Source organism: Anolis carolinensis, unplaced genomic scaffold, assembly GCF_035594765.1.
Source record: "Anolis carolinensis isolate JA03-04 unplaced genomic scaffold, rAnoCar3.1.pri scaffold_9, whole genome shotgun sequence".
NCBI classification, from domain to species: domain Eukaryota; kingdom Metazoa; phylum Chordata; class Lepidosauria; order Squamata; family Dactyloidae; genus Anolis; species Anolis carolinensis.
Window position 1 is genome coordinate 22683393 of NW_026943820.1, and position 17154 is coordinate 22700546.

A 17154-nucleotide genomic window follows, 5' to 3' on the forward strand; every position below is an offset into this window, starting at 1 on the left:
TCAAGCTAGTAAATTAAGTAATCTATTTCTTTCTTGAGAGAAAAAAAACAAGATTGTAAAATGTTGTGATGCATGGAAAACAGATCCATGGATTTATGCTGCAGCAGCTAGTACAAGCTTAATGATTTCAGCAAATCTGTATAGGTCTGTTGTACTGTGCATGACCTCTAAAGGTGTTGGATGCTGTAAAGATGTATCTAATGCTGAGAAATAGTCAGAATACCACAGTCATTTTTCTTACAAGCTCAACACATTCCATTTGTATTCTACATGATTATTACATATTGTTCTTTATGTCAGGCAAAGACATAAACCCAACATTTGACACAAAACAGTAATGAGAACTGGGGAATCCAAAGAATACATTTCCTCACCACATGGAGCAATGATGTGATAAGAATAAACTAGAATTGGGATGTGCGGAATGGGTTCAAAATTGAATGGACTCTAGAGCACATACCTGTTAGGATTGTGCATTTTGGGTAAACCCTAACCTGTTTTTTCTCCTGGCTTTCGGTGGAGGCCCCAATCCATTTTTGGGAGCCTCTCAAAATTGGGAGGGAAGATATCTGCTTTCACCATTATGGGGGGGGAGGGGCTTCCCACCCAGGCTCCCCTTCTTAATATACTTTAAGGAACAGGAACCTCTTGGGGCCGGGCTGTGGCGCAGCTGGCTAGTAACCAGCTGCTATAAATCACTACTGACCGAGAGGTCATGAGTTCGAAGTCCGGGTCGGGTTAAGCCTCCGACCATTAATAGCTCCGGCTTGCTGTTGACCTATGCAGCCCCGAAAGACAGTTGCACCTGTCAATTAGGGAAATTTAGGGACGCTTTATGCGGGAGGCTAATTTACAACACCATAAAACTGCCAGCAAAACACGAGGAAAGGAATGCGGAAGTACAGCCACTACTGGATGGTGAAGCAACAGCTCCCCCTGTGGCCGGAATCGTGAAGCTGGAAAAATGTTAAAAAATGCCTCTGAGTCTGTCTAATGTATGTTGTTTGTCTGCTGGCATTGAATGTTTGCCATATATGTGTTCATTGTAATCCGCCCTGAGTCCCCTTCGGGGTGAGAAAGGCGGAATATAAATACTGTAAATAAATAAATAAATAAATGTTCAAGCAGCTCCACTGGCTGCCGATTATATTCCAGGCCCAATTTAAGGTGCAGGTTATTACCTATAAAGCTCTAAACGATTCGGGACCTGCCTATCTTCATGACCGCGTCGTCCCCTATGAACCCACCCGGTCGCTGAGATCTTCCGGGGAGGCCCTCCTTTTGCTTCCGCCCTCCTCACAACTGCGTTTGGTGGGGATGAGAGAGAGGGCCTTCTCGGACGTGGCTCCCCGACTCTGGAACTCCCTCCCCAGGGAGATTAGGTTGGCTCCCTCTCTACCTTCCTTGAAGATTTGGATGTTTCGGCAGGCCTTCGGAGATACAGTCATTAATTAATCAGCCCCAGAGGGTTTTTAATAATCTATCCCGTTTTTATTACGATTTTACCATTTATGTGTTTTAAATGCAGTTTTTTATCCTGTATTTTTGTTTTAATTGATATATTGTATTACTGTTTTATCTTTTTACAGTGTGATTTGTATTATGTTGCCTATGTTTTGTTCTATGTAGTTTGGGCCTCTGCCCCATGTAAGCCGCCCCGGGTCCCCACAGGGAGGTGGTGGCGGGGTATAAATAAAGTTTTATTATTATTATTATTATTATTATTATTATTATTATTATTATTATTAAGCTATTTCTTATCTGCTGTTCATACTCTAGAGGAGGCACTCAGCTGCAGGCCCTGGCAGGCGTGGGCACTCCTGCATGCCACACATGCACTCTCCTTGGAAAGAGAGTGAGTGTGTGGCATGCAGGCCCATAGAGATGGTGGCGGGGTATAAATAAAGATATTATTATTATTATTATTATTATTATTATTATTATTATTATTATTATTAAGCTATTTCTTATCTGCTGTTCATACTCTAGAGGAGGCACTCAGCTGCAGGCCCTGGCAGGCGTGGGCACTCCTGCATGCCACACATGCACTCTCCTTGGAAAGAGAGTGAGTGTGTGGCATGCAGGCCCATAGAGCCCACCCATGTCAGGTCTTGCAACCAAGCGCCTCTTACTCTACAGTAGCTCAGGGAGCTGGATATGTTTCAAATGGAGGAGAGAAGATTGAGATCAGCCATGATAGCCATGTTTAAATATTTAAAAGGATGTCACATTGAGGAAGGAGCAAACTTGTCTTCTGTTGTTCCAAAGACTAAGATATGAAGCTTTTTGTTCAATCTCAAGGAAAAGAGATTCCACCTAAACATTTGGAAGAACTTCTTGATGGTAAGAGCCATTTGACAATGGAATATGCTGCCTGATATGCTCCAAAGTCTCCTTCTTTGGAGATTATTAAACAGAAACTAGATAGCTATATGTCAGCAAAGCTTTGATTGTTATTCCTGCACAACAGAATAGGTTTAGACAGGATGACCCTTGTAGTTTCTTCCAATGATATTATTCTATTTTCTATAATGCCCTGCTTGATTTTATTTAAATTCCCAGTATCCTGTAGTCTGGCTGGTTGAGACCTCAAACAGGAGTCTTTTCAGAAATGGGTCTGAAATAATTGGTAGTGGTCACCTTTTATTACATCTTCTGTCCTCCTACAGAACACAGAGAGATAACATAAATATCTAACGAATTGCCTTTCTCAAGAGAATCACAAATAATGATAAAAGCAATACCTTTTTAAACCAGAGTCTTACTTTGGATTGTTGCAGTTCCTCTCTTGGTATGTAACTCCAACCCCACAAGTTCTTGAGCAATCCATCCACTTAGACCATGTGGACCACTGGCCATTAATAGGTTTAGGACCATAGTCTCCATATCGTACACATTGACCTCGTCGACACCACTGTAGGAAAAAAAATGGTTTAATAACCCAACAATAATGCTTATAACTTGTCATATTGTTCAATATGCTTTTAATCTGTTCAGATTAGCCTGTTTTAAATTATTTTAGGTTGGATCTACACTGCTCTATATGCCAGGATCTGATCCCAGATTATCTGTTTTGAACTGGATTGTATGTGTCTAAACTTCTAGATACTACTATATCCCACGATCTGGGATTTGATCGTGGGATATAGGTGTCAGGATGTGATAGCCCAGCATTCATAACAACTGTACTCTCCACATCCTGCCAGAGCAATGGGGTGGGTGGGAGATAATCTAAATAATAAGGACCATCTGGCCAGGGATGGGTTTTATGGCCAGCTCTGGTTTTTCAAGCCTGGGAAAAGGGTCATATAACAGATACATGTGAATGTGGGGAGGGGGAAGGTAGGAGGTGGATATACTCAGGGTTTGGTGGGAATACATCAGTTCCAGCTTCGTTTTCATCTTGTAAAGAAGGTCCTCAATAAAGCGTTTCCACGGAGCTGCCTGTGTGAGCCTGTTTGAGTCTGATAGCTTTCAAGAGCTGACAATAGGGCAGTGTAGATACAGCCTTTAAATGTTTAAATTGATCCTTACATATAGGGCAGGATGAAGATGATCACCACCATCAACATCTCTATAATCACTATAACATTGCAAAGGAGCAGGAATGCACCTTGGTTCTGCCCATTAGCTGAACGTATCCAACACCACAAAAGACCTAAGAGGATCTAACAGCATACTGGGATGTAAGATCTGAGAGTCACTGGCTCAATTGTGTTCTAGTTTTTGACTTCTATAAATGAACTACACCCCACTGTAATGTTTCACTTTTATTTAATAGCACTATAGGTCTTCTTATAATTAACATAGCTTAAGGCCTTAACATAGCCCTGGCTAGGACACTAATTGTAGAGATTCAGGCCATGTACAGTGCATTTTATGGACATTTATATTTTACCATGTGGTGCCCATGTACAAGTATCTGATGGCTTTATTTCTACTTGGCCCTGTCACTTAACATTAAGGTATCTCCTTGGGCTTTTGCAAAAATCTCCAGGGTGATTAACTGCAACATTAGCGCTGGCTTCCAACTGACAAAGGACTCTTGTCACACCCTGGATTCTCCACAGATACATATTTACCTTCCTTGCCTAGTTTATCCATGCCTCACAACCTCTGAGGATGCCTGCCATAGATGTGGGTGAAACATCAGGAGAGAATACCTCTGGAACATGGCCACACAGCACGAAAGACATACAACAACCCTGTGATCCCGGCCATGAAAGCCTTCGACAACACAATGTCAAAGAGAAGTTTCTTCCTGAAGTGCTAGATTTCCAAGTTACAAGTGCAACATACTTCAGACCAAAAACCTCAGCCAGATCTTACAAATATTTATCCAAAAAGAAACATTGACCCACTAGAAAATGTGTAACTTACCATGCTTATCCCACAAGGGGTTCCTTCTGCAGCTGGCATAAATTTTGTCTCACATCGATGGCCTATTTTATGGCACCATAACGATTTACATATATCCTGAAAATTTTAAATATATACATATGCATTATTAAGCCTTTGGTTCTGGATTAAGCCAACATTTTAATTCCCAGCATCTTTGATACTAAAAATAATGAGACCAGGAAGGCAAAGAGAGCTTCAGTGCTTACTTTATTTTAACTACGGGACTTTATTGGAGAAGTTATGTATTTTTCTCCAGTGCTTTACAGTCTTGGGGAAGACCCTAGAGAACAAAGCATCATGTCTTCCTACTTTGGGGCTTTCCAGAGCTGTCAAAATGGGCACAACAGAGTGTTAGAAATTAATTCTTATTTCATCTAATCGTCTTCAGCTTATCATCTCATGAGACATTAGCTACTGAATCAGCCAGAAATCGAATGAGTCATTTTTGTTGTGATAGCCATAGCTAAAATTCACTCTTTGGTGGAACAAGAACAGCACTATGATCTAAGCAACGGGAAGGGGAAGGTGCATTATTTCCTTAGAAAGGTTAAGGTAAAATACAGGCAAGTTACAAATATCTGACTTGGAAATGACTCATAGTTAAGGACAAGGGTGAGACAACAATAAGTGAGAGAAATCTAACCATTGGAAGGGTAATTCATGGGGAAAGATGTCTCAACTGAAGCTTCATTATATTTGTCCTTTGTTTAATCTCTGTTTTGTGTATTTTAATATGTATTTTATAGAAATACATTTTAATATGTGCGTTCATGGTATTTTTACAATGTGTATATGTTTTACTTATTCTGTAACCCACCTCAAGCTATGAGGAGAGGCGGTAAGACATAACATCATCATTATTATTATTATTATTATTATTATTATTATTATTATTATTATTACACAGCAAACAAGATAGACATGCTGGATTTCGTATCACAAAATCACAAGTCGAACATTTCCCAAGTGTCTAGGACTGTGTGATGTATTTTCGGATGATGCATGCAGATCCCAGTAGGGTGGCCTTTTGCAGTTTGCAGATCGTGATTTTGTCAATGTCTATTGTTTCCAAATGCCGGTTGAGATCTTTTGGCATGGCACCCAAAGTGCCCATCACCACCGGGACCACCTGCACTAGTTTCTGCCAGAGTCTTTGAAGTTCAATCTTGAGGTCCTGGTAGCGGCTGAGTTTCTCAACAACAGTTTTTCATCAATGCGACTGTCACCTGGGATGGCAACATCAATTATCCAAACCTTTTTCTTTTCCACAACTGTGATGTCTGGTGTGTTGTGTTCCAGAACTTTGTCAGTCTGGATTTGGAAGTCCCACAGTATCTTTCCATGCTCATTTTCCAATACTTTTGCAGGTTTGTGATCCCACCAGTTCTTTACTGCAGGGAGGTAGTACTTGAGGCATAAGTTCCAATGAATCATTTGGGCCACATAGTTGTGCCTCTGTTTGTAGTCTGGCTGTGCAATTTTCTTACAGCAGCTATGATATGATCAGGATATGATCCATGGTTTCGTCATTTTCCTTGCACAGTCTGCATTTTGGGTCATCAGCTGATTTTTCGATCTTGGCCTTAATTGCATTTGTTCTGATGGCTTGCTGCACTTTGTTGCACTTGGTCATAAGACTGGTCAAACAAATTATTATTATTATTTTATTATGACACAGCAAACAAGATAGATATGCTGGATTTCATATCACAAAATCACAAGTCGAACACTTCCCAAATGTGTGATGTGTGATGTATTTTCGGCATTTGGAAACAATAGACATGGACAAAATTACGAACTGCCAACTGCAAAAGGCCACCCTGCTGGGATCTGCACGCATCATCCGAAAATACATTATTATTATTATTATTATTATTATTATTATTATTATTATTACTCGGGGATTGCCTGTATATGGCAGTGTAGGGCCTGAAACTTAAGAGTACAATCATAGACAGGTGTATTCATAGTTAAGTGCCACTGCCATTTAATTCAATGAGGATTATTTCATGAAACCAGATATAAGAAAGCACACTGCAGCCGCATTTGTCTTAAGCTGAAGTTTGAACCTGCTCTCACCTTCCTAACCCAGTTCCTCAATTTACTTCAATTAAATTCCACATCCTGGCAGCACAATCTTTTCCTGCAGCCATGCTGGACCACCTTGACTTCCATCCAAACCCACACCTTCAAAGTAAGCATTGGCTTTGCCAAGCAATTTACAGTTTAGAAATAGAGCAAAGACCCTGAAGCCCATTGGAACCCCTCCATTCATTCATAAACTTCTCATCTGTAGCACACTGTTCTTCCCGGGTGCAAGTCCTGACACTGTCTGCAAGTTATCAAAAGGAGGGTAGTGAGAAAAGAAGTACCTTCACAAAACTCAGGTTGCAGAGTTTTGCTTTTGCTCCAAACTGCCATTTGCATTGTGTATCAGCATCATAGATCTGCCCTGGGAGTTTATCGGGGTATTTGTATTGTCCTGCCTGTTTTGGTTCATCTATCAGGCAAGCTGCTTGAGAAGTACTGTAAAGGAAGAAAATTACCTATTTAATCAGTTTGCTATTGTTTGCAGAATCACAAAGTGACCTATCTAGGTCAATTGTATTTGTCAATCCCCAATCAACAGGTGGGGCCAAATATAATCCAATGCACATAGCAACTTCATCCCCACACATTTATTTATTTATTTATTATTTACAGTACAGTAGAGTCTCACTTATCCAACATAAACGGGCCGGCAGAATGTTGGATAAGCCTATTAAACATCAAATTAGGTTATGATTTTACAAATGAAGCACCAAAACATCATGTTAGACAACAAATTTGGCAGAAAAAGTAGTTCAATACGCAGTAATGCTATGTAGTAATTACTGTATTTATGAATTTAGCACCAAAATATCACGATATATTGAAAACATTGACTACAAAAATGCGTTGGATAATCCAGAACGTTGGATAAGCGAGTGTTGGATAAGTGAGACTCTACTGTATTTATATTCCGCCCTTCTCACCCCGAAGGGGACTCAGGGCGGATTACAATGAACACATATATGGCAAACATTCAATGCCAACAGACAAACAACATATATAGACAGACACAGAGGCATTTAACTTTTTTTTCCAGCTTCACAATTCCGGCCACAGGGGGAGCTGTTGCTTCACTGTCCACTAGTGGCTGTACTTCCTCATTCCTTTCCTCGTGTTTTGCAGGCAGTTTTATGATGTTGTAAATTAGTTAAATTAGCCTCCTGCATAAAGCGTACCTAAATTTCCCTAATTGACAGAGGCAACTGTCTTTCGGGGCTGCATAGGTCAACAGCAAGCCTGGCTACTTAACCCGACCCGGGCTTCGAACTCATGACCTCTTGGTCAGTAGTGATTTATTGCAGCTGGTTACTAGCCAGCTGTGCCACAGCCCGGCCCTTTCTTTAATCAAAGAAATTAAATTTCCCCCCACTATTCCTTGCATACAGGTGGCTGAACATCAACAGCCTTTGAAAAAAGATTGACACTCATCAAGGCAATTAATGATTCTCCTTTCTTTAACGTGGCAATTGCAGGCATTAAATTGCAGGCAGCGGGGCAGCAAAGGCTGAGTTGGTTTATTTGAGAGTTATAAAAACTTAAGTGTGGTACCTTTATGTCAGAACCCTGCTACTAGAGCCTGTATGTGGCTCTGAGTTTCAGGGTCACTGACATTGATAAGACACCTGCGTCTCAGGACTCGGAGAAGAAACGGCTGCTGGACTTGGCGGGGAATTTGCGCGGGGTTTTACTGAGCGGGAAGAGACTTTTCAAATGAGGGGGAGGGTATATAAAGGATGGTTGGCCGGAGTCTCCCATTCTTGGCTTTTCTGATGTTTATGTTTCCTGCAGTAAAGTTTCTGGTGATATCACAGAGAGTCTCGTGTGTTCATTCAGGAGCGGCTGTGGTGAGCTGACACTAAGCCAAGAATATAGACACCATCCCGCTGTAGCGGTGAGGTGTAACATGCAAGTGGAGGATGAAGAGCTCTTGGGCGCAGGAGGAGGAAGGTCGGGAAGGGCCACTCCCGAGCCGGACGCTGAGTTCCACCAGCTGGCGGCCCTGGCGTCATCCACCGCTTATGCCCAGCCAAATGGGGTAACCCAGAGGCGTGGAGTGGTGCGGGGAGACAGCACCGGAGGAGAGGAAGGTTCACCTTCCCCAGGCCCACAAAGGATGGTGTTTCTGGAGGAGAGGATGTCGGCGATGGAGACCACCCTGGCAGTAATGTCGAGGGCGATGGAGCGCCTGGCGTTTTTGGCGGAGCCAGAGAGAGGAAGGGAACTTCGGGCTGGCTCAATGTGGGACGTGAGCGTGGGAAGCAGCCAGGGCTTTGCAGACCTCCCAGCACCGAAGGGAAGGGAAATGCGAAAGGAGCCCGGTGCCCGACCCAAGACCCAAACAAGCCTGACGCAGGTGGAGGAGAGTGACGACGAAGGGGAAAAGCCTCCGAGAATCCCGGCTACGCTCCCAGCTGAGACCCTAGTGCCCCTGGCGAATGCCGGGCGTGGCACAGGGCAAAGAGAAACAGCAGCGGGGCCCACTGGTCCGCAAGGGGGCTTGCGACGGGCGGAGAATTGGGGATTGCCACCACAGGGACCCCTACCGAGACGAGAGGAACTAAGGATCGAGTTTGGGGGAGAGTCCTCTGAACTGGATTTTTTCCTTACCACGGTGAGGGGCTATATGGAGGACAATGCTCACACTTTTAGAACGGAATCCAGCCGGATACGGGCCATTGGTGCAGTGTTGAAGAGGGGAGCGGCTAGCTGGTACGTTCAGCTGCACGCGCGGCGCGACCCATGTCTGGGGTCAGTCCGACGCTTTATGGGGGCCCTGGAGACCCTTTTCCGAGATCCATTGGAGCAGATCCGGGCGAGGGAGAAGTTGAAGACCGTCTCCCAGGGGCAGAGGTCGGTATCTGAGTATGCGGAGGAATTCCAATGCCTCGCCGAAAAGGTGCCGGAATGGTCTGCAGTGACAAAGATGGAACTCTTCAAAGAGGGGCTCAGGCGGGAGATCCTCTCCTGGGCGGTGCATCGTGATGAGCCTGACACACTGCGCGGATGGATTCAGCTGGCGGGGCGCGTCGAGACATCGCTGGCCCAGGCGAGGAGGCACCGAGGAGCGCTACAGCAACGGCCGCAGATGAAAGAGGGGAGCCGGAAGGAGGGATCAGCCCCAGCCGGGAGGAGAGCGGAGCCGACAGGGAACGTGAGCGCCAGCAGGAGTGGCTGCTTTGTGTGCGGCCGGTTGGGCCACAGAGCTGCCGAGTGCTGGCAGAGAAAAGGGGAAAGCGGGGGCCAGCCCAAACCAAGAGCCGTGGCAGGAAAACGCGCCGAGGAAGAAACACCGATGAGGCACCATTCGGGGGGGTTGGTAAGTCAGGACAAAGCTATGATAGTGGTCCCCATTCAGCTTGAAAATGGCAGCAAACAAGCAACCTGCAAAGCGTTTGTAGATTGTGGATGTTCCAGGAACATCATTTCCCCTGAATTAGCCGAGGGATTGGGATGCGAAAGAACGAACCTAGAATCCCCAATAGCATTTTCGCAGTTGGACGGATCCACAGCATCAGGATCGTTAGCTAGGTACAGTGCCGAAGATGTAAAGTGTAAGATAGGGAGTTGGGAAGGAAAGGTGTCATTTGTGATATCACAAATAGCCAGCTATAATGTTATACTAGGCATGCCGTGGCTGGGGCAGGCCAACCCGCAAATCAACTGGGAGGATAAGAGCATGATTTTCGGGATGAGTTTGGAAGAAGGGAGCCAGGAAGTTGAGAGGGAGCCGGGGAAAAGGGGGGAGGAAGACTCTATCAGAATAGCAGAACTGGCAGATAAATTACCCCCAGAGTATCGGGATTTTGTGGACGTGTTTGACGAGAAGGAAGCAGACAATTTCCCACCGAAGCGGAGAGTTGAAGTGAAAATAGAGCTAGTCCCAGGAGCAGAGCTTCCCAAGGCAAAGATATACCCGATGTCGGCTAGGGAAAAGGAGGAACTGAGAAAGTACATTGATAAAAACCTAGCGAGGGGTTTCATAGAACCTTCGAACTCCCCGTTAGGGGCACCTGTGTTGTTTAGGCGGAAAAAGGACCAAACGCTGAGGCTCTGCATTGACTACAGGGGCCTGAATGCAATCAGTACTGTAAATAAATACCCTCTACCCTTAGTGAAGGACTTGATCGCCCAGTTATCGGAGGGACAGATATTCACTAAATTGGATTTAATTGAGGCTTACCATAAATTGCAGATCAAACCAGAGGACAGGTGGAAGACGGCCTTCTCCTGCGCCTTCGGATTATTCAATTATTGTGTGCTCCCATTCGGTTTATGTGGGGGAGGGGCCGCGTTCATGCAATTAATCAACGAAGTGTTGCATCCATTATTGTACAAGGGAGTCTTTATTTTTTTAGATGACATATTGATAATGTCTCGGACTAAGGAGCAACACGTAGAACTAGTCAGGGAAGTCCTACAAAAGTTGAGGGAAGCGAAGCTGTATGCGAAGCCTGCCAAGTGCGAGTTCAATAAAGACCAGATAGACTTTCTGGGGTATAGGATTTCCTCCCAGGGAGTGGCGATGGACCCTGCGAAGGTGGAAGACGTAAGGGGGTGGGAAGCCCCCAGAACACGGAAGCAGCTGCAATCCTTCCTGGGGTTCGCAAACTTCTATAGAACATTTATCAAGGACTTTGCGCGCCTCACTTTGCCGTTAACGGATTTGTTAAAGACTAAAGGCAGGGGAGAAACAGCCAAAGTGAAGGCCCCAGGGGCCAAACTGACCTGGACAATAGAATGCCAGGAAGCTTTCGAAGCCCTTAAAAAGCGTTTTACTGAGGAGCCTGTCCTACAGCACCCTGATATGTCTAAGGCCTTTGTACTACATTGCGATGCGTCAGACCGGGCATATGGGGCAGTTCTGCTGCAGAAAGACGAGGGGGGGAACCTGAAGCCATGTGGCTATCTGTCGAAAAAGTTTAGCGATACAGAAAAAAACTGGCCGATTTGGGAGAGAGAAGCCTTAGCGATTCTGAAAGCACTAGAGTGCTGGAGACACTTTCTGGAAGGAAGTGGAACACCGTTTGAGGTGTGGACTGATCATAGAAATTTACAGTATCTGAGATCCCCTCGTAAACTATCAGCGAAGCAGATTAGATGGGCCCAATATTTCAGCCGTTTTGATTTCAGACTCAAGTTCTTCCAGGGGAAACACAACATACTCGCTGACGCTCTCTCTCGGATGCCTCAGCACGGGGGAGGAATTCAGGAATCTGAGGGGAGCCTTTTCCTAGATAAGCAATGGGGCCTGGCAGTACTGACTCGAGCACAAGCGGCCAAAGAAAACAAACGTACTGCCATTTCCACGGGGGGAGGAGAAATATGGGAGGAAGAGTTGAAGCGAGCATATGGAATGGACAAATGGTTACAAACGAACAAAGAACAGGGAGAACTGTGTGGGGATTTGGTGTTTGTTAATAAGAAATTGTATATTCCTGAATTTTTAAGACAAGAAATGTTAAGGAAATGCCACGATAACAAGGGTGCAGGTCATCTAGGCCCCACCAGGACTATTAAACTGTTGGCCAAACAATGCTGGTGGCCCGGAATGAGGAAAGACGCCAGGGGGTACGTCACGCAGTGTGAATTATGTGCAGAGGGAAAAACACCACCTGGGAAGCCCCAGGGGCTATTGCAGAAGGTGGTGGAGCCCATGAGGCCATGGGAATGCGTGGCAATGGATTTTGTAGGCGAACTACCCCCCAGCAGAGGCCACAGATACATTTGGACAATATTGGACCTATTCTCAAAACAGGCACACTTTGTGGCCCTGCCAAAACTCCCCTCGGCTGAAAAGCTAGCTGATTTGTATGTGAAGCATGTATATCGCCTACATGGGTGTCCCGACAAAATAATTAGCGACCGAGGAGTCCAATTCACTGCAAAATTTTGGGGAAAATTCTTACAGCTGTTAGGAGCGGAAAGGAATCTGAGCTCGGCTTTTCATCCCGCAACCAACGGGGGGGTCGAACGTACCCAACAGACACTGTGCCAATTCTTGAGGATGTACACCAATTATAGACAGGACGATTGGGCGGACCTTCTTCCGTTTGCTGAGATGGCTTTTAACGGGGCCGTACATTCGGCCACAGGTCGTGCCCCATTCGAAATAGTATACGGACAGGAGGTGGCACCTTTCCCCAGGCTACCCGAGTGGAAGGAAGGAGAGGGCCAGACCGACAAGGAATGGCCGGCCAAAATTAAGCAAGGGTGGCAGACCGTGGTGGAGGCATTGCGGGAAACACAAAAGAAGTACAAGCTCTTTGCAGATCGTAGGCGCCGAGAGGGGGACAAATTGGGCGAAGGAGATCTGGTTTGGCTGAGCACAAAAAACCTGAAATTGGGGTTCCCATCTAAGAAATTGGCTCCACGCTATATAGGGCCGTTCAGGGTAGCGAAAAGAATAAACGAAGTGACCTATGAGCTGAGGCTACCCAAGGACCTAGGAAAGGTACACCCGGTATTCCATTGCAGCCTGTTAAAAAAGTATAAAGGAACTCTGGACAGCGGAGAACAATAGTTGTGTTTAATCTTTTCCTTCCAGGACGAAGGGGAGGAGGACGCCATGTCAGAACCCTGCTACTAGAGCCTGTATGTGGCTCTGAGTTTCAGGGTCACTGACATTGATAAGACACCTGCGTCTCAGGACTCGGAGAAGAAACGGCTGCTGGACTTGGCGGGGAATTTGCGCGGGGTTTTACTGAGCGGGAAGAGACTTTTCAAATGAGGGGGAGGGTATATAAAGGATGGTTGGCCGGAGTCTCCCATTCTTGGCTTTTCTGATGTTTATGTTTCCTGCAGTAAAGTTTCTGGTGATATCACAGAGAGTCTCGTGTGTTCATTCAGGAGCGGCTGTGGTGAGCTGACACCTTTAAGTAGCTTAATAGAAGATCTACTGGTACTTTAAAAGATGGGGACGATCATATTCGTTATGCACAATCCATTTAGGTAATATTTATTTATTTACAGTACAGTAGTGTCTCACTTATCCAACATAAATGGGCCAGCAGAACGTTGGATAAGCAAATATGTTGGATAGTAAGGAGGGATTAAGGAAAAGCCTATTAAACATCAAATTAGGTTATGATTTTACAAATTAATCACCAAAACATCATGTTATACAACAAATTTGACCGAAAAAGTAGTTCAATACGCAGTAATGCTATGTAGTAATTACTGTATTTACGAATTTAGCACCAAAGTATCACAATGTATTGAAAACATTGACTACAAAAATGCGTTGGATAAGTGAGTGTTGGATAAGTGAGACTCTACTGTATTTATATTCCACCCTTCACACCCTGAAGGGAACTCAGAGCGGATCACATTGTACACATACAAGGCAAACATTCAATGCTATATGAATATAGAGACAGAGACAGAAACAGAGGCAATTTAACCTTCTCCAGCTTCCCGCTTCCTGAGGGTATACTCGATTTTGGCCACAAGGGGAGCAGCTGCTTCATCATCCACTGTGCAGCCGACTTCCTCATTCCTTTCCGCATGCTGGTGGCATTTTTATGGTGTCGTAAATTTAGTTAAATTGACCTCCCCACATAGTGGTATCTAAATTTCCTACTTGATACATGCAACTATCTTTTAGGTTACTTAAGTCAACAACGAGCAGGGGCTATTTTTTATTTTAATTGTTGGGCGCTCACTCTGACATGGACTGCCTCGAACTCATAGTGATTTATTGCAGCTGACTACTAACCAGCCTGCGCCACAGCCCGGCCTAATAGGTGCTATGGCTGCAATATTTATCGATTGTCCATGATCTATTATTGTCCACTCTTATATCTTTAAAATGTTACTAATGTATATGCATGTCAATAAACAAAAATAAAAATAATAGTATTGTTTTAACATTTTAAGACATTGAAAATCAGTTAGACCTACCTGAGAAATTTGTTAAGATACTGTCGGCTGCAAACTGACCACGAAAAAACACCATTGTTTCCTGTGAGAGTGGGAGACATGATGTTACCTTCAGCTTTCCTGCAAGGATTTCCTTCTCCATCATGAATCATGCCCAAGCTAGAAAGAAGGATGGATGGAAAGAAGGAAGGAATGGCTTACAAAGTGTAAAACATGTGAGAACAGAAAATTGGATTCTATTATGGTAAATTATTATTAGAACATGCCTCTGTGGGAAAGTATTTGTAAACTAAATATGGATCATAAAGCAGTAGCAAGCACATTAACAAAATCAGAGGTGTGAAGCACAGAGCATAGAATAGTGAAACTTTCTATCTTCTGGTTAAGTTCCAAACTCAATTAAATGAGTAGATTTTTTTTAAAGCCAGGTTATCTTAACAATAAACTTCCAATTTGCAAAGGTAGCACGGTCCAGGATGTTATTTTTATTTTATTTATTTCCATCATTTCTATCCCGCCCTTCTCACCCGAAGGGACTCAGGGCTGCTTACAAAACTGGCAGAATTCGATGCCAATATACAGCAATACAAACAAATAAAACATAAGCAATTAAAAACAGATTTAAAATAATACAAAATACTTGAGCCATTCATCCACAAAGCCTTGTACATAAACCTTAGTCCAGACCGAGTCGAAGCCAATGAAACTTATTCTTTGAACGCTTGCTCGCATAGCCAGGTCTGCAATGTTAGATTGGGTATTGGAAAACAAAGGTTTAGAAAAGCATAATAAAGTTGTGTTGTCGAAGGCTTTCATGGCCGGGATCACAGGGTTGTTGTATGTCTTTCGGGCTGTGTGGCCATGTTCAAAACAGTGGATGGGAACCAACACTCTGAGGGCAGAGGGCAGCTAATGACTAACAAAGGATGCCCCTAGGCAAGAGACAAAAACCTTTCCAATGCTAATTAGGGTGATTAACTGAAACATTAATGCTGGCTTCCCAGTGAAAGGACTCTTGCCACACCCTGGACTCTACACAGATATATATATATATTCCTTTCCTTACTTAGTTTATCCATACCTCACAACCTCTGAGGATGCCTGCCATAGATGTGGGCGAAACGTCAGGAGAGAATACTTCTGGAACATGGCCACACAGCCCGAAAGACATACAACAACCCCATAATAAAGTTGTAGTTCAAAATAATAAAAGGAAATGAAATGGTATCATTCTCATAGGTGGAATAAGTACATTTTCCTCTTTATTCTAAAATGTTACTTTAAAAAAGCATTTTAGGCAGTTTAAGAGGTATTTCAAAGTTTGTGCTTCTCTGTTGTAAATCCTAAGGATTTATATAAGGAACAAGAAGCACAATGAGTTTTAGCAATTAACAGTGGCCATGCTCGTTGGTTGTAATTAATTATAAACCACCACATTGCAAAGAACCAAAAAAGTGGACTGGATCCAGCACTGCAGGTAAAATACTTGTTACTCTATGTTCTGTTTTAGATATAAGTTCATTGTTGCTGAGTATACCAACTCCTGAAGAAGGGGATTTTCTCCCTGAAACAGGGTACAAAAATACCCGGGAACCCCTGTAGACTTGGGACTTTATTTGGACTTTACTTGCGAAGACTTTCTTGAGAGCGGTGCTCCATCTTTATTTTCTTCATTCCAGTATACAGCAACATGACCAACTGTCTGTTTACTTTGTTTGGAAGATATTTTCATTGACTTGGTATCCCTGAAGCCTATATACATTGGAACCAATATCAGACTTGGTCATCCGGAATTTTGGAGTACGGTGCCATCTCTACGCGGATGACACCCAACTCTACTACTCTTTTCCACCAAAATCCAAGGAAGCCCCTCAGATTCTGGACCAGTGCCTGGCCGCTGTGTTGGCCTGGATGAGGGTGAACAAACTGAGACTTAATCCTGACAAGACAGAGGTCCTCCAGGTCAGTCGTATGTCTGATCGGGGTATTGGGTGGCAACCTGTGCTTGACGGGGTCGCACTCCCCCTGAAGACGCAGGTCCGCAGCTTGGGGGTCCTCCTGGATTCGGGGCTGACGCTTGAGGCTCAGATGTTGGCCATGGCCGGGAGGGCCTTTGCACAACTAAAACTTGTGCGCCAGCTGCAACCATACCTCGAAAAGTCTGATCTGACCATGGTGGTCCATGCCTTAGTTACCTCTAGACTGGATTATTGCAATGCGCTCTACGTGGGGCTGCCTTTGAAGACGGCCCGGAAATTACAATTAGTACAACGTTCGGCAGCCAGGCTTTTAACCGGAGCGAATTACAGGGCGCATTCTACGCCTCTGTTTAAGGAGCTCCACTGGCTGCCGTTTACTTTCCGGGCCCAATTCAAGGTGCAGGTTATTACCTACAAAGCCCTAAATGGTTTGGGACCCACCTACATTAGAGACCGCATCTCCCCCTATGAACCTGCTCGTTCTCTTCGTTCGTCGGGCAAGGCCCTCCTCTCGCTTCCACCACCTTCGCAGTCGCAGTTGGTGGGGACGAGAGAGAGGGCCTTCGCCGTCGTGGCCCCCTGACTTTGGAACTCGCTCCCCAGGGAGATCAGGCAGGCCCCTACCCTCCTCTCCTTCTGGAAGAGCCTAAAAACCTGGCTTTTCCAAAAGGCCTTCGGCGATTAATTACTAGGTTGAACTATCTGCCCATCCAACTACAGGATTTTCTGCCACTACTACTGTGCACTTTATGGACTACTTTGACCAAGAAATTACCTCTCCCATTTTGATATATTCTACACTTTG

General features: G+C 44.5%; 1 protein-coding gene across 4 annotated transcripts in view; it reads right to left on the reverse strand.

Moving 5' to 3' along the window:
• The window catches only part of adamts18 (ADAM metallopeptidase with thrombospondin type 1 motif 18), a 111706-nt gene that overhangs the window by 49438 nt on the left and 45114 nt on the right, over nucleotides 1-17154 (reverse strand). For all 4 annotated transcript variants that reach the window (XR_010000535.1, XM_062961583.1, XM_062961582.1 and 1 more), the window contains 4 exons: nucleotides 14392-14529; nucleotides 6774-6927; nucleotides 4381-4476; nucleotides 2766-2914 (listed from right to left, as the gene is read on the reverse strand). Coding sequence is in view for 3 of the 4 variants with exons in the window: in XM_062961583.1 (XP_062817653.1) it covers nucleotides 2766-2914; nucleotides 4381-4476; nucleotides 6774-6927; nucleotides 14392-14529 (537 nt within the window). In the remaining variant the exon portion in view is untranslated. The remainder of the gene's footprint in view (nucleotides 1-2765; nucleotides 2915-4380; nucleotides 4477-6773; nucleotides 6928-14391; nucleotides 14530-17154) is intronic.